The following is an 18,738-nucleotide window of genomic DNA, read 5'->3' on the forward strand; positions in this document are numbered from 1 at the left end:
CAAAGACATTTCAGAAATTTACAAATATTTGGAAATTCAGTAACACCTTCATAAATAACCAATGGTCAGATGAAAACTGAAAGGAAAATCAGAAAATACTTTCAGGGTCAGGTTCAGAGTGCTTGTTAGCATACACACGGTTCTATTCCCAGTATTCCTCATGCCCAAACAAGGGGAGGAAGAGGGGAGGAGGAGGGGAGGAGGAGAGGAAAACATCCTTCAGTGCACTTTTGATGAGATGAATGAAGATAAACACATCGAAATTTAGGGGCTGTAGAAAAAGTGCTGCTCATAGGGAAAATATCCACCATTTCTGTACATATTAAATAGAGTTAAAATATAAAACCAGTCTCCTAACTTCCAACCTTCAGGTGATGGGTGAAAAGACAAAACTAAATCCAAAGCGGAAGAGTGGAAACGATGAAAGTCATAATTAGTGAAATAGAAAGACAATGGAGAATATCAAATTCAAACCAGGCACAGAAAAGGGTAAAATAACACTGGGAAATGGCTAAGCCGACCCCCAAAATAAATACACAATCAAGAACAGTGACAGAGAAAGAAATACTCAGAGACCGAAGTGGGAACGCAAATACAAAATGTATGGCCGCAAGCTAGATAACCCGGTGAGATGAACACATCTGCAATAACACAAACTGTGTGAACAGGCTCAGGAGGGCACTCATACGGAGAATTGAACAGATTTGGAAAAAAGAAAGTGACTGAGACTTTAAATACACACATCTTCATACAAATTCTCCTTCATATACACATACCACACAAATACACACACAAACGACCAGCATAAGACGATGGCACTTCCGTGTGGCAGTGCACATGGAAGCCCTTTCCACACGGCAGTTCTGTGTGGAAACTTTTGATAAAATCCAAGTACAGAGCCAGCAAGCCAACATCTGGATGGGAGGGTTGGGGTCAGGCCGGTGGGGAAGAGAGCCCTCAGTCAATATTTCTCTGGCATTTTGTAGACCACACCTGGGTGATGGTCACCAGCACCTGAGACTGGAGGCGTTGTGTTAGGAGAGTTGGCAGTGGGTAAGCACCCCTGAAATAAGGTTCTGCATAACTTATTGGGATTCAAGTTGGGAGAGACTATGCAAATGTGCAGGACAATCTCCACTCTAGACATGTTTACATTTGCACATTAACTTAGTTATGTCCACATCTATACATGAGTAGAGTTAGCACTAAAACCTGAAATTAACTAAAATGCATTGATACGCCCTGTATTTTATTACAATTAACCTACAGAGCATGCTCATTTTACTTTGCATCGTTAGCTATACAGTGACCATATAAAAAAACAATACCACGCCAAGTTTGGTACAAATATGCTTATATCCATAGATCCTTTATTTTTTATTTTTCAAAAAGGACAGTTCATTTTCCGCAATGCTTTAGGTACTGCTTTTAGGTAATGAATACTTCTGAAAAACAGAGCAGGGAGGTAATGATTGTAAAATTCTCTGCAGCTTGGGAATATTTTTCCATTATAGTTCTATTTTGTGGTAACTCAGAAGCATGTCTGCAATGTTGTTCAAGAAACAAAATCACCAAAGGGTATTTCAGTAACTGCTGGAAGTTCTCATTAATAATAGGAAAATATCCGAACAGCAGAAAAATCAGCAAGGGCAGGAACCCTTAAAAGGTGCTTACTAAGGTCTTACTATTGTTTAAGCACTGAGCATGTATTAATTCTAACAGCCTGTTCATTTTACAGATCACAAAATTCTCACACAAATGCTTAAGCGAATTGTTCATAGCTATCGTATAGCAGATGTACTTTTATTTGGAAGAAAAAACTTCTTTTCCAAAATGAAAACCAAACACAGGCTTCATTGCAGTATCTACATGTAACAATTTGTTGATTTCAGTTTAGCTTATGAATCAGGGTTGATTTGTATACCCATATTCTAAAAAAGCAAATTATTTCCCCTGTTCATTCATATCATCATTAAAATGTAAAAACAAATCCCACAAATGGCATTATTTTATAATGTGTCGCTGTTATTCTATAGAAATGAAATTATTTATTTTTCATTTGTAAGTGATGACAGATGAGTTAAGAAAAGCTTTCTCAAGCTTAAATCTACTAAAAAAGATAATAAATCATGTGGTTAGCAGGCCCTTGAACAGATTGTTTGCATGCCGTCTGTATTTCTTTGGGCACTACTTCATTTCTACAATGTGCACATTTCATTTCTACAATGTGCACATTTCATTTCTACAATGTGCACTGAACACCACAGGCGGTGTGCTTCTCCTCATTCCTATATTCCTAGGACCTGGAACTCACACACAGAAACCTCCCTAGACTGACTCACTAAACAAAAGAAACCAAACTGGTGGCATTAGTGAGCACTGACACACTAATTGTCCTTGTCATTGCGTTAACTTACACAGTGGTAAAAGTGACAAACGCCCTTAGAGGAGTAATGACAAATGCCAAACAAACACGGACACACACACACACACACACACACACACACACGTACACCATTCCTACACTCATATCCCGCACCTTCCCCCAATCCATCATGATTTCTGTCACTCAGCAGACATAGGTACAGGTCTTCATGGTGTCAATTCAATGGCTTAAGTTTTCTCACGAGGAGAGATAATGAATAAAATGTATGTAAATGGTCATTTATATTTTAATATTTTAACATTACAACAAACCATGGATGAAAGAAGAGAGGATTTCTACTTTAACAACACAATGCCCAACCTCAAAGGTAATCAAGTATTTCCAAGACAAGACTGTAAAGGAAAGCAGTCAACCCCCCATTGGGTGGGTAGAAAGAATGCTTATTTGGTGACCAAACTGCTGTGGCTGTCTAGGGGTGGGGAGGAGACCGAGAGCAGCAACTGGTAGGAGAAAGCCTTGTCAGAACAGCCTGGGGCTAGCAAGGAGACTCTGGACTGGGATAGGCTTGTTCAGATGAATCAGAAACTAGATGCCCATTGCCACAGGTAGTTGGCTGTAGTGGGTGGGTTTAGGGAACTAAGGACTTTTCCTAACAAACAGAAACCCACTTCAAAAGACTCCTGAAGGACACTGAGTTTTGTTTACCTGGCCAGAGTCCAGCCTGAGCCGAGCCCATACTGTCATTTAGGACACTGTCAGTGGCACTGGCATATTGGGGGCCTGCTTTGGGCCCTCCTCCCAGTAGAGGTAAGGTGGGTGGGCACAGAAATTAGCAAAATAATCAATAAAAGGATGTTAGCATAGTTTTTATGAAAATTCTCTAGCCCTAGTAGTAAGTAGCAATTAAATAAAATGTTCCACTTCTGAGAAAGCCGCTCATCTGTATAATAATCTAAACGTCCTCAACATGTTTACAATACCTGCTGTAGTCTCCTGGATGCCACAGTTAGAGAGGCTATCATTAATAAAACAAAAGGACAACAAATGCTGGCCAGGATGTGGGGGAAAGGGTAATCCTACACACTGTTGGTGGGAGTGTAACCACTATGGAAATCAGTGGGGGGTGGTCCACAAAAAGTAAGACAAGAGCTAACACGTGATGTTTGTACCACTCCTGGGCATTTAGCTGAAGGACTTGTACACTTCAGAGGTGCTCGCTCGCCCATATTTTATGCTGTTTATTTACAATTGCTCAGAAACATAATCAACCTAGGAGTCCACTAACTGATGAATGGATAATGAAAATGTTGTACACATATATGATGAAACTTTATTCTAGTATAAAGAATGAAATTTACAGGAGGATGGATGGAACTGGAAAATATACTGAGTGAGTAATTCAGGCCCAGGAAGGCAAACACTGCATGCATGTTCTCTCTCAGTTTCCAGATTGGTGTGTCTAACTTGGATTGTCTGTAGAGGCCAGGAAGTCAGAAAGGCCCCATAGAGGGTGAAGGGAAGAGACCTTTAGTAGGGTAAGTCAGAGAACAGATCTGATCAGAATGTCGGGGAGGAATACAGAGGGCGAAAAGGTTTAAGCCAAGATGGGGGTAAGAGAAAGGCTTAGTCCAAACTAAGAAGACACGAAAAAGCTTTGTAGGAACCTACATACATAGTAAGCTGTATAGAAAACATTATTAAAAATAAAATTTGAGACTGGGTGTGGTAGCACACGCCTTTAATGCCAGCCCTTGAGAAGCAGAGGCAGGCAGCTCTCTGAGTTTGAGGTCATCCTGATCTACATAGCAAGTTCCAAGCTAGCCAGAACTACAAAGTGACATCCTGTCTCAAAAAATGAAGTCACACCAAATTAAGAAAAAAAAAAATGAAACTTCTTCACGGATGGATAGTCTGCACAGGTAATCCTGCTCCCAGAAGCCACAGGTTGTTAAACAAAACTCCCAGTGCCAGGAGTGAGGCCATTTGGTGAGCTGTTGGTCAGTACAGTCCCAGAGACTCCCACAGGCCACTGGGTGCCCACCAGAACTAGAAATTTGTACCTTATTACTAAAGATACCACTGTTAACCAAAGTTATCAGAAAACAAGCTGGACCTGACCTGAAAAGTCCGTAACTTCTGACAAGCTTTGGTAGTACTGGAAGGTACTGTCCCGGGCCAATGCAGGCAAAGTCATCAGCAGCCTTTCTCAGTGCTATTGGGTTTTATACTAGCAACCTGCCAGGCATGAGATATTCAGTCCAGTACAGGCTTGACTACACCGGGGTAATAACGGCCTGCGGATTTAATCTAAGGCCTAATTATCTAAATACAGGACAGAACTCGTGACAAGTGGTATGAATTTTGGTCATGACTGGGGGTATTCTTCAGGCAGCCCGTGTGGTGAAAGGACAGCAGACACAAAACTTCAGGCAGTGTTAGAACAGAGGTGCAGTCGCCTTGCCGTCTGCAATGAGGTCATGAGGCACCCCAAGGTGTTTACAACGGAAGGAACGATACCACATAGTCAACACGTGAAAGTAGCACACAGTAAGAACTTATTTATTTCTTAAAGACAAAAATAAAAGCTATTGGGTGATGACAGTCCTGATGATAGAAAAAATAATATAGATGATTTGGGAAGACGGTGAAGGGGTGGAAATCTGCAGTTTGCTAATGAAACAGCCACGCTAGAAAAACCAAAAGCTGATTAAAGCTGTGTCACACCTTTGGTAGTCTTCTGTGTCGATGGAGATATTAGTTATTTTCGATTCAGCTTCTCTAGAAAAGGACATGAAAGTGTGCGCTTTTATTCACATGGCTAGTGCTGCAGTCTCCTTTGTGTGAAGGTGGCTGGACATGATCCCATAATACTAAACTTTGATTAAAAACTAATTCGGAGCTGGACATGGCAGCATAAACCTTTAACCCAGCACTCGAGGCAGAGGCAAGATCTTTGAGCTCGTGGCCTGCCTGGTCTATATAGCGAGTTCTCGGCTATTGGCAACTACTTAATGGCCACAAGAGAGGAGCGGTCATTTTTCTTCAGTGATATAAGCACTGCTAAGTTGCCTATGCATCTGGAAATGAGCTCATGCCAAGAACTCCGATCTAACTCCCTGGGTCGTAGAAAACAGAGTAAGTAGGCGGACTTGCTGGGGAAAAGGGCTCTGGACAGCGTGGTAGGGAAAACTAGAAGGTAACGGGGCAAATGTGATCAAAATGCATTGCATACTGTGTGAAACTGCCAATGACTAAAAAATAGAAGGGTAGGTTTGACTAAAACTAAAGAAGTATGAGAAAGCCATACAGAAACCCATTATATCATTTGCTGCTACTTTTAAAAGGAGTTTGTCTAGAGCTACCTCCTGTACTCCCACAAAAGTATTTTAGCTCAAAGATCACAATTTTAGGCTTATTTATTTCTGTGAAAACATCAAAAAGGTACTCTGTGTTCTACAGACCAATCTTGTGGTTGGCAAGTTTTCAAGTTAAATAAGAGTTGAAAGCATTACAGATGATGGGTTTAAGAACAGTCAAATAGGTCTTAAAATACATCATGTGATTTAAAATAAAGATTTATAATTTACTTATTAAATAGAAACTGACTTTCTAGAAGTTCATTTTCGTAGAAAAAGGATATATTGTAAAAATGACTCATTTTCTGAAAACAGTGGGTATTAAGAAAACTATACATAGTATCTTTCTTCATCACTAGAATAAGAGGCACATTTTTGTTGCATAAAATTGACGTAGGCATGCACACAGCATAGCATCCTCACGAGATTCAGCAGGGTAAAAGCTGACCCGAATTAGTGAACATCCGAGTATTTCTAAAGATCCCTTTGCATTCACTTGTACATGATTCACACGTAAAAACACTAACTCCACTTAACTGTCCTTTTATTTTCATTGTGGGGATATCAAACTGAGGTTCCTTTAATGATTAAATACAACTTTGTTAGGAAATACTATGTCTAGAACCTTAATGCACACCCATGGACATTTGAAGTGTTAAGAAATGCTCAAGAATTCAGAGTGACGGAGAAATTACCCAGCCTCCTAAATGCTGATTGGAACTAGCATGCATGCTCAGATGATGCGGTAGGCCAACGTGGCGGGTTACAACACGGATTTCCCTTCTCACAGATGGAAATCAGTACATGATCTCATGTAACAGCCTTCTGCATGCTCTCTAATGCCTTCAGAACTTCAGAAGGTAGGAAAAGACAGCCATCTTTTTAGGACAGTTCAGAAGTGTTCTTGCTCATTTGGGCCATGAAATAGAAGTGGAAACAGTGGAAACAGGAAAAAGCGACCTACATTAAAGACCCGCACACATCTGCCACTTTGGTTTGCAGTGAGAACAGCAGCGGAGGGATAATGTTCTAAAATCCTGATTTTAAAGGTCAGTTTGCTGTGGAGAGTGCAGTTTCCTCATCCGTCAGCACCCTTTCCAGCTGCAGCAACTCCAGGAAGAAAAGGGTTTATGATGCTCCAATGTGGGTCTCTGTCTCTGTCTCCTTTCATAGCCTGATGAAGTTTAATATTCATTGGAGCACCAGACTGAAATCTCAAGGTCCAAATCAGAAGCAGAAGGAGAGAGAGCACAAGCAAGGAACTCAGGACCGCGAGGGGTGCACCCATACACTGAGACAATGGGGATGTTCTATCAGGAACTCACCAAGGCCAGCTGGCCTGGGTCTGAAAAAGCCTGGGTCAAAACTGGTCTCGCTGAACATAGCGGACAAGGAGGACTACTGAGACCTCAAGAACAATGGCAANAGGCAGTTTCGTGGATGCTCACCTTACTAGACCTGGATGGAGGAGGGTGGTCCTTGGACTTCCCACAGGGCAGAGAACCCTGATTGCTTTTTGGGCTGACGAGGGAGGGGGATTTGATTGGGGGACGGGGAGGGAAAGGGGAGGCGGCGGTGGGTAAGAGACAGAAATCTTTAATAAATAAATTAATTAATTAAAAAAAGAAAGAAATAAAAAAAAAAAAGAAAAAAGAAAAGGGTTTACGGTTTCAAGGCCCAGGCCAGTTTTCAGACCCAGGGTCACAGAAACATTTCATCATGTCCTTTACATTCTTCACGTATACCTCACCTAGCTGCCCCTCAGCTAAGACGTGTTTAATTTGGTTTTGAGTCTCAAAAACCTTTCCATTCAAAAGGATGAGATGGACATTGACTTTCTAGCCACAGTAGTCTTTGTATCTTTTCTGTGAGCCTGGAAGCAGCACCTGTATCAACAGTTGCTGAGACAAAACAAATCCCTTTACCTCTTTAAAAAGGGAAAACTACATGCTCTTAATTAGGGTTAAATTTACACCAAGACTGAGAAAACAGACACAGAAACAAACAAACCGAAAGGAGCATCGGCTTGATTTCTCTGCCTGGTTTATGTGCTTTTGGGCAATGCGTGTGAAAAGCTCAAACTGAGCCTTGGGAATCAGGCCTCCAATATCTTCTTTCCTCACTGATGATGAAAACAAGCCAAAGATGCCCATTTTTCCAGCACATTCTCAAACAACAAAGGCAATAGTATATCATACAGTAAGAAGCTTTGTTTTTGTTTCTTTTTTTGGTTGTTTGTTTTTAGCTTGCTTGCTTCATAATCTGTCATACATGGATCCTGACTCTAAATCTCAACCGTTTTGGTAAAGTGCCAGTATTACTAGAGATGTTACAGAAGTATGGGATGGGAAAACCATAATAAGTCTTTTGTTTTTGCCAAATTTTCTCATAGATATTCTTTTTCAGTTCTAGAAATAGCTAAAAAATTTAAATAATTATAGTTTTATTAAGCCACTAGTAGGAAAGAAAATTACCAACATATATTTACTGAAAAAAAGACAACTTTCAAAGATGACCAAGTAGTTTACTACAGCAATGCTCAACAATGCTGATTAGAGTAAGTCAGAAATGTTCTCATCTTATACAAAACCAACTCAAAGTTTTCACAACCCTCTGCTACAAGCTCCAGGCTGGATGCAGAGACCGTCACACACAGCCACTGTGCACCCGCACCTACTGCACCTTTCTTTCAGGAGCTGTTGCACACCATCCTCACCTTTACAGTCTAGAGACTCACCAAAGAACTAACAGGGCAAAATCCACCCAAATCCAATTTCATCCAAAGGAAGAACGTCACCCCAGCTACATTTATTGCTAACAACCTGATAACAGGGAGAGAAAATAGGCTCCCAATCGGCTCCACTTACCGAGGAGTTTCGCAATGATATAAAGAGCTTGTCCCCAAAGAAACAATTTCCCGTCACGGCCACAATTACTAGGAAACCGTTTCTGACTACCAGGGTTTCTCTTTTCATATTCTACAAAGTCAGCAGGCACATAATAGTACTTTGGTACTACAGGATATCCTATAGAGTAAAATAAAATAAAATTTAATTTAGTTTAGAAGCAAGCACGTTAAAATACAACAAAACAGTGTTCTCCCCAAATTTCCCTTTGAAGAAACTGTGTGGGCAGAACAGCAGGGACAGTGGCGGGTTGTACAGGGGGCAGATTCAGTGAGCTACAGAGAAGTCTAACATTCTGGTCGTTTCAGATGTTGCTAGGGAAATCCATGGGGGGAGGTTTCTTGACTTTAGAACTAATCCAATAGTATATTAGGCTTTAGACAGTGATGTATATTTCCTTTAACAGCAAACACTTTTAAGTAAATATATACAGACATATGTGTATATATATGTATGTATAATATATGTATATGTATACACATGTGCATATATGTGCATATCACTGATATATATGCATATATAGTATACAGATATTCAGAGTTATATTTATAAGAGAAGTTATATTAAATAAATCAGTCTAAGAAGCATTGTAAATGAGATACTATTTACTCTTTAGTTAAATTCCACTTCTGAGCCATTAGTTAGTGCAAATAAACCCCTATTTAAATATTAAGCCTGTCTTCTACCATTCAGTGTCCCTGAAGGCAAAAAAAAAAAAAACAACTTTTATTAAAACGTATCTGTAAAAGATACATCCTTCAGCAAATAAAACTATTACCTAAAGGATATGTTCTTTGTAGGGCGCAGCAGATGATATTTTGTGACAGCAGTCTACAGTAAACTTAATTTTTGTAATAAAATTAAACAACAGCCTTGAAATTCTGCTGTCTTCTTCATCCGTCAACTGACAGTGACAAATGTGTCTCAAATCAGATTAAGAGCTAGGGGAAGACTGTGAACATCGCTCTGAACATGAAGCCCAAAAGCAGCGTATGTTAGATTACCACTTCCATGTGCCAGTGATCCCTTCCTCAACACTACAAGACCTGATTGTGGAAATTTCAAGTATTTCACTATTGCACTGTTTTTCAAAGAAGACAAGGGAATATTGAAAACACAAATATTGAAAACAAGTGGATATTGAAAAAACTCCTTTTTAAAAATTAGCATTTATTTTTAATTTAAAAATGTTTGCTGTGTGGTGGTGGTGGTGGTTCATCCCAGCACTAGGGAAGTAGAGAGAGGTGGATCTTTGAATTGGAGGCCAGCCAGGTCTAGGACGATCAGAGCTACACAGAGAAACCCAGTATTGAAATACCAAAAAAAAAAAAAAATCATAACCATTTCACAACTTTTAACATTATAAGCATTGAAAGGGTAAAACAAAATAAGCAGTATTTTATTCGGGTGTTCCTGGAACCTTCTTCCCCTTCACCGGCTCACAACTCCATGTACAACAGGGATGAGCCCCAGTGCTGTGAACGACACTCCATGCTTTATGTCCAAAAGACTATGGATTTGTTTCGACTAGCACATCAAAATTCCAAACATGTTGTCCCACATACAAATTTTTAAAGCTATTCTTATAAAACTATAATTCTATATAATTCTATTAATATTTCCAAACCAAAGGTATCCAGAATACTGCCCTTGAGTTCTTTTGGGAAGTTTCCAGTTAAGCTTTTTTTTTAATGGGACCTTCCCGGTGTTTGATTGAAATGAATATATCCTTACCTCCAAGATTTGGCATTTTGATTATTTCTAAAACATTGAATCTATCTGCAAAGAACGGCATATTGGTACAAGGGCAAGCACTCAAAACTTAATGCTAAAATCCCAGATGTATCTCCATAGTAGAGTCTCCTGCCTTCAGCTGAAAGCAGTCTTTCTAGGCAGCCGTCCTAGGGCCTGGGGTGTGAGGGCAACTCACCAGCCATACCATTTTTGATGACTTGGATAAAATCTGGTGCTTTATAGTATGCAACACTACACAGAACAAAGGAGCTATATCAAAAAATCACATAATTCTGTCTGTGTGCAAACTACCTTAGCACCACCAGAGCCATGACCACCTACATTCATGTCCATCCCTGTCATACATAATGAACTTTCAAACTAAATTAAGAGATTATTCTAATTTCAGTTGAGGTCTCATTTATTTTTTAATATAACATATACCTAATTGTGTTTTATAAAGGACTGATGCACTCATTTTACATGAACAAGGGCATGTTGGTAGAAAAAATTCTTGATAAAGGAACTATACCTTCTGTGGTCTGATGAAGCAAAGGAGTCAAAAGGTCCTGATATTCCTTGACTTGTTGAAGATTACCTCTAAAAACACCTAAAACAGAAAATACAAAATCCAAATCTAGCCATGCTCAATAAGCATAAAAACACTTTGACTTATAAAAACTTCTAAGTCCTTTTAAAATGATTATGCCGAATTTTATATAAATGAAACATAAAATTGAAGAGAAATGTAAATAGGTATGACTTTTTATAGAAACTGATTTCAGAAAGTCATGTTAACATTTAGAATTAAATATTGAATTAACTGAAATTTCACTATGCTTAAGCATAAATGTTATATATATATTCAATATTATGATCATAGTATTCATGACTTCTACAATACGCTTTTCTTTATAAGTATGAGTAAGATACTGGCATCAACATTAAAGACTTCAAAGTGATTCTGAAAGTTCTTTAAACATGTGGAAGGCAAGGACTAAAATCTAAGGTTGTCCTGACTTCCAGGCATGTGTGCACCTGCACTCACATGAATGCATGCACACACATCATACACACATAGATACATACAAATACTTCATACACACACAGAGAAACAGACAGAAACTTTTAAACCCTTAAGGATCTGACACTCACTCAGAAGGCAGAACAACACAAAGGCAGAGTTACCATCGCTTAAATCTAATCCATTGCTAAATGTAAGGGATCACTCACTTCAGCTGTTCTTTTAAGATTTTATTATTTTTACTTTCATGTTTGAATATGGCTTATGCATGTGCCTTTATGTGCATGTTCATGAGTACATACAGGTGAACACGCATGTGTGTGCAGGTGTGTGGAAGCCGGAGATTGGCACTGGATGTCTTCCTTAATCCCACTCCAATTCTATGAGACGGGTACTTGAACTGAACCTGGGGCTCCCCCATTTGGTTAAACTGGCTGGCCAACGGCTTCAAGGATCCACCTATCTCTGCCTCCCGGCGCTGAAATTACAGCCACGCGCTTTTCAGGCAGATGCCAGAGATCCAACTCAAGCCCTCATGCCTACACGGTAAGCACTTTACCAGCTGAGCCATCTGCCCAGGGCTCAGCTATTCTTTAAGACACGTGTATTCTACATCTTAAACTTCAGGATAAAGGTCACTTACCATCAATCATCATGTAAAGAAAAAATATGGGAAATTCACATTCAATACCATCAAAGAGCTAAAAGAGAAAATAAAACATTAAGATTTCCATTAGCAAACTAGAGCAACCCATTTTAAGTTATATGTAAGAAACTTATTTATAGCAATAAATTCAAGTTGAGAACAACCATTCATTAAAATTTTTTCAGAACTCTTATTCAAAAGTTCATTTATTGAACTCACTAAAGAAGAGTAATTAAATAAGCATATACTAACTACTCACTAACAGCCAGCATTAGACGGTGTTTCCCAACCTTCCTAATCCCGTGACCCTGTAATACAGTTCTTCATGCTGTGGTGACCCCAACTATGAAATTATTTCACTGCTACTTCATAACTGTAATTTTGCTACTGTTATTAATCATAATGTAAGTATCTTATATATCTGATATGCAACCCCCAAAGGGGTCATGACCCACAGGTTGAAACAGCTGACAAAGCCCTGGAGACAAAAGTGAGACACTATGTCCCCAGAGGCACACAGCATAGTGGGAAGACTGGCAAAAGAATAAATAACCACAGTTCAGCATACACTGACCATACACATACATTAGCAACATAGCCTGAAAAACATCTGTGTCTGTCTTGAATGCGGAGAAGAATTAGATGGCAAGAAACCAGCTAAAATGTAATGTACAGAGCAAACAGCAGAAACTACAGACTTGCAGAATCATAAAACATGTTAAAGAAGCAATCATGATTCATTAATTCTAGAATACAAAGGCATAAGCAGTAAAAGTGGAAGCCCAGTGTATGGGCAGGAAGTCAAATCAGAACTCTCACTGCTCAAAGACTTGCTGATTTGGAGGTAGTCATGAACACTGAGAAGGGTCAAAGTCTTTCTTACATTTATTTCCAGGCTGGGCAGCTGGCAGTACTTAGGAGTTGAGGAACAAGAAATATGGAAATCAGCTCAAAGCCATTAGAGCAATTCAAAGAGAAAAGATGACACCCAGAACTGCTGTCTCAACTTTAGTACTATGGACATTTTGGGCAAATAACTCATGTGTGACACGGGCTAGTTTGCATCATTCTCAGCCTCCACTAGTCTGATGCCAACTCAAGCAACAATAATAATAATAAAAAAAATCTATAGATCCTGTTCAGTGTAGTTTGGTAACAAAAGTGTTCAAGGTTATGAACTGCTGGCTTAAGTCAAGGACTAAGGCTGAAGAAGGGGGAAATATTAGGATTTCTGAAGAGGTTAATTCAGTCACATTTTGTAAATGATAAAATTGGTTAAGTGGTTATTTCCAGGCTGGGCAGGTGGCAGTACTTAGGAGTGGAGGACATATATGTCCTGGGCTAGCAAGACGGTTCAGCGGAAGAGATTGACACTTGCTGTCAAGCCCAAGGGCCTTACTTCCTCCCCAGAGTCCACATGATGGAAGCTGTCCTCTGATCTCCATATGCTCACTGTAGCATACTCATACATATGGGCACATGCATGTGTGCGCATGTGTGCACAGACACACCCAGCCAGTAAAATGATTAATTTTTTAAAAATGTGGTTAAGTGGCGAGGAGAAGCCTAGAGTGACTCAGATATGGGCCTAGGAGAGGAACAGAGCTCAATGGAGGCAGCGTGTAGGCCACCTAGGTAAAGATGTGTGTCTAAGCAGCAGGTGCACATGTGCGCAGGGCATCTTAGGCACACTGTGAGTCAGGGAGAAAGTACATCATTAGCCACAACAGCCGTGAGAGCTTGGTAGGAAGAAAAACACAATGACAGTGGATCACAGAAGTACAAGATGGAGACTGACAAGGAGAGGAGGGATGGAGGAGAAGACGTGGCCATAACAACCAGAATACTCCAAAAGAGAGAACAGAGTTAATAAATACAGACACCAAGATGTTCAGGAAAACAAGGTGAGAGAAGCAATAATCACTCTGACCCAGCCACTGAAACTGCCTGAAATCAGCCAAGAGCTAGGAGGAGGCAATCACAGGGTCCCAAGTCAGGGCCGCTGTTTTTTTTTGTTTGTTTGTTTGTTTTTTTGTTTTTTTTGGTTTTTCGAGACAGGGTTTCTCTGTGGTTTTAAAGCCTGTCCTGGAACTAGCTCTTGTAGACCAGGCTGGTCTCGAACTCACAGAGATCCGCCTGCCTCTGCCTCCCGAGTGCTGGGATTAAAGGTGTGTGCCACCACCGCCCGGCTAGGGTCGCTATTTCAAAAGCTTGTGAGAACTTTTAGAGGTAAGACTGGACTGGCAGCCGACAGAGCAAGGCACTGAAGGTAGGTTTTGGGAGTTATAATTCAGAGGTTTTGCTTCCAGCTCGACTGCCCAAGAAGCACATAGTTCATGCTGCCAGAGCCATGAGACACGCCTTCCTGCCTTGGTGGACTGTATCCCTTGGACTAGGAGCCAGAATTCCTCTTTCACCACATAAATTGTTTCTGTCTCCAGTCCTGTAACCCAGTAGCATAACTAATACACTAGGTCTACACACAAGACACAAATCGTGCTTTTCAGGGTGACGGTTATAGACAGAAGACAGGAGATGGACAAGAATAAGCACTGAGGGAGGTTTAGTTTGTGTCTTTAGTTAGAGGCATTAATATGTTTATGCCAAAGGAAAAATTAAGTTGGGAGAACCAAAAGGGGGGGGAAGGTAGAAGTGGGGAAGGTGAGGAACAGAGTCATATGTCCTATCAGTGAAGAAAATGCTCAGTGGGCTTCCCAAGAAAATGAGGAAAAAAAAAAAAAACCATCAACAACATGATGGACATACACAAAGAAATATATGTGTATGTGTCCGTATCTATGTAATATTTCTCCATATGTAACACCTCAAGAAAGAGTACGGCATCTTCTATGAGGTAAGACACAGAGGATAAGCACTGATGAAGGGAAAGATGCAGTGGAGGCTGCCGCACAGAAGCAAAGGGGTAGCAGCAGGAATAAGGCGAAGAACTGAGAGCCGGTGTCTAACACTGTTTTCTTTTTAATAGGGGCTTTTCTATAGGATGGCACAGCAGAAATGACAAGAAGTGCAAGCAGTTACAAAACTGAGTCAACACAGGTCTCCTGGATTTGGGATGGCATGCACTCAGGCTGTGGCTTCCTATAACTGTACCCAGCAGGTGGAGGAGTACAAGCTGTTTTGTTTTGTGAGAGTGTCTCTCTGTGTAGCCCTAGCTGGCCTGGAACCCACTATGTAGACCAGATTGATCTAAAACTCACAGAGATTGCCTGCCCCTGCCCCTAAGTGCTGGCATTACACACGAAACACAATGCCTGGCTCAGGGTAATAGCTTTAATGAGATCATTTGCTTAATAACATAAAAGCAGATCACAGACAGAAACAAAACCATGTAAGAGAAATAGGCAAAAGACTAAAAATGCTAAAAGAATTATTTAACCAATGAATCCATGTGGCCCATGTGGTGAAAAGCGTTATTACTGTTTGAGCAGTTACTATGGATCAAGCCCAATTCTAAGCATCCGTACATAAAATCATCCAACCCCCAGAAAAGCTCATGGTATAGGTGATATTATTTTTAGCAATAAATAATGTTTATTTATTATGGAGCAGGATCTTAAATCAGGAAGTCAGTCTCCTGGATCTGTGCTTTCCACCATTTGCATGTGCTGGCATGGACCAGTTGTGGTACCTTAATTTCAGCCGGTTTGTAATAGCGTCTGTGGGGATCTTCTAGTGATGTTCTGTACCCGTCTCTCAAGAAACGTTTAAATCCATATTTTCCTTTTAATTTTCTGACCACTTTATCAAGTGTCTGGCTGAAGAGAACTTCATCGTCCAAGGCAAAGGCAGGGTAACTGATGCATGGGAGCAGGGCAGCGTCTGTGTTCTAGGGACATTAAGACAAAGAGACTGTTGTTTTAAAAACAAATAAATAGATAGGCAGATAAGAGATAAAGAGACTGTGAGTGTCTGCGGTGACGTGACCAACACGGTACAAAAAGAATCATATCAAAGTCAAAACCCTTATCAAGTGACAGCTACCTTAAGACAGACAGAAGTTTCTATGATGTGTTTCTGTAAGCCTGATAGAACAGATAATACTTTATCCATTAACAAAATGAATTTTCCAGCTTCAATATTAGGCTGTAACTTAAAACTTATAACTAAACAGAATGTAAAAAATGTAATACTTATTACCACAACTTAGTTAGTACAGAAATTTGCCTACAATAGCGAAAAGGAGAAAACTAACAAAAGGCCCAACAACTGAGTAAATCAATAGCCATTAAAATTTACATTACAGAAGCAATTAGATTCATATTACAGAAATTTGCTTATTGAATGGAAACATGCTTGCCCATAAAAACCACTAACATAATTTTTAAGGCAAAAATTATGTTCACTAAAATATGTGAAAATGTATCAGAATGTTGCCAAAGACTATTTAAATGGTAGGCTAAATGGATAGAACATCATTAAATAAACAGATAATACTTCTTTATTGGTTTTGTATTCATTACAATCTGGCATTACTCATATAAAACAGGCAACTATTCTACTTGGTGTAGTTTTTGAAGGCAAAAACCATAAACAAACCCTGGGAAAATATACAGTCGGTAAAGAAGCATACAGATGTTCATCAGATGAAGAGTCAAACGTGGTCTGCCACTGTGCCATGCTGAAAACGAATTTTTATATCCCATTATTAAAAAAATGATTCATTTGTTAAAAACAGAAAAACAATGTCTATTTTTCTGTGGTCTAACAAAAGACTCAAAGGACTGGACAGGTCTGTCTAACTGTTCACTTCCTGACCAGCATCAGAGGCTAGAGAAGGAGACACGTCTCCACTGCATCTCCTTATCCTGCATGAACTCAGCACTGTAGTGTGCGCTCTTGACAGGTGGTAACAGCACAAGAACTGTAAAGGAGAACTCATTCTAGTCTGCGGCACATCATCTCACATGAGAGCGTGATTCTCGGGGCAACAGTGAGCACAACGTCTGCCTGTTGCGATTGTGAGCGTCGAGATCCACAAATATAACTGACCAAGAACAGCCCTGGAAATCGAAAAAGAAACACATTTCAGAGAATTATAAACCAGGTGGTATTCTTTCTGTGAGAAAAGACATTTCAAAAATTTTTTATCACTGAATGTAACTCTGTAAGAGATTATTAAAGATTAAATAAAATATTATTATTATTATTATGCTTTACATATAAATAGATGCTTTGCCTGCATTCATGCCCATGAAAGCCAGGAGAGGGCATCAGATCTCCTGGAACTGGAGTTACAGACAGTGTGAGCATCTATGTGGCTGCTGGGAATTGGACTTGAGTCCTCTGGAAAAACACCCAGTGCTCCTTAGACATCTCTCTAGCCCTTTATTTTCTTTTTGTATGCTTTCAATATTTCCTGAATTTCTCGAAACAATCATATAATTATTAGATATTATTTTAATATTTTCCTATTTTCTTACAAATCATGTTTTGATCTTATAAGTTGTCTAATAAATACATTCATTTAAATGAAGAAACAGTTTAGCTACTATGATGAGATAAATCAAGAAATAACTTTGATAAATAAATTTGACTTGTGAACACCTAAATAATTTTGATTATATTATCAAACTAAACAAGTTTAGGTAACAATCCAGAATTATGTATAAAAATATGCTATAGTACAAAGTGATGATAGGAGAATCCCAAGTAACAACACTAGCAACTACTCTTCATACTTCTCATGGCTGGCTTCATGAAAAGCCACTTGTGGCTAGGGCTATCCCTCCAACTGAAGATGACAAGCCCAGGCTCAACAGAGCAAAGAGAGAAAATCCAGTCTGCCACAGAAACCCATTTAATGAACAATTAGGCTATATAATTTCCCTACACTTAAAAAATACTTTGAAGAACAAGAAATTTGAATAAAAAGACATACATAAAAAATGCCAATTGATCTGCAGCATTTTAAAAAAAATTGCCATTTAGACATTAGTGCATTTCATATTCAACAGCACAGTATAAATGAACATAACTTTAATGGGAAGCTGAATATTTTTAAAACACATAATAAAAGGACACTAGAAAGATTGCTTCCATTACAAAAAAAATACTCAAAAAATAAATGAGAAAAACCAGACATCATATATTTTAGGTTGTTTTAAAATCACATTCTAAATCTCATCCTAATTCTACCCAACATCAAAGACTCACACACTCTGAAACTTTAAAGCCTGGACTCAATCACCCTTCTTGAAATTTCTAGCCTAGGAGGACCAGCCAGGAAATCTGAGTGTCAGACTCACTAGTTATATATGCTTCCTGTTAACTCATGTTCTCTGTGAGCATTATCTTGTAAAACAGAATGATTCCTCATTCAGAGCACCATCTTCAACGAGTCTCTAACTCTTGTAAGCGACTTGATAAAGGATGAGTGAGGCCCCCTCAGTAGCTATACTGCAGCTGAACAGTCCTGGGCTCCCTACGTTCCTACTGGCTTTAGAAAGCATTGCTAGTAGCTGCTCTTGTCAGAGTACAACATATTCACTGTGACGTAAGCAATAATGAATTTGAACACTGCTGCAGAACACACAACTGACCCAGATGCAAGGCACATTGATGGAGGAAGGTCATTGGCTAATATAGAAACTGCTTGGCCCTGATAGGTTAGAACATAGGTGGGTGGAGTAAACAGAACAGAAGAGGAAGTGAGCTCAGACTCGATA

General features: G+C 39.5%; 1 protein-coding gene across 5 annotated transcripts in view; it reads right to left on the bottom strand.

Moving 5' to 3' along the window:
• The window catches only part of Phkb (phosphorylase kinase regulatory subunit beta), a 170,568-nt gene that overhangs the window by 69,610 nt on the left and 82,220 nt on the right, over nt 1-18,738 (bottom strand). For all 5 annotated transcript variants that reach the window (XM_050120663.1, XM_050120664.1, XM_050120665.1 and 2 more), the window contains 5 exons: nt 16,978-17,073; nt 15,702-15,899; nt 12,050-12,107; nt 10,915-10,992; nt 8,610-8,768 (listed from right to left, as the gene is read on the bottom strand). In XM_050120663.1, the coding sequence (XP_049976620.1) occupies nt 8,610-8,768; nt 10,915-10,992; nt 12,050-12,107; nt 15,702-15,899; nt 16,978-17,073 (589 nt within the window). The remainder of the gene's footprint in view (nt 1-8,609; nt 8,769-10,914; nt 10,993-12,049; nt 12,108-15,701; nt 15,900-16,977; nt 17,074-18,738) is intronic.

The sequence above is a fragment of the Alexandromys fortis genome, unplaced genomic scaffold, assembly GCF_014885135.2.
Source record: "Alexandromys fortis isolate MF-2015 unplaced genomic scaffold, M_Fortis_MF-2015_v1.1 scaffold_186, whole genome shotgun sequence".
NCBI lineage: Eukaryota > Metazoa > Chordata > Mammalia > Rodentia > Cricetidae > Alexandromys > Alexandromys fortis.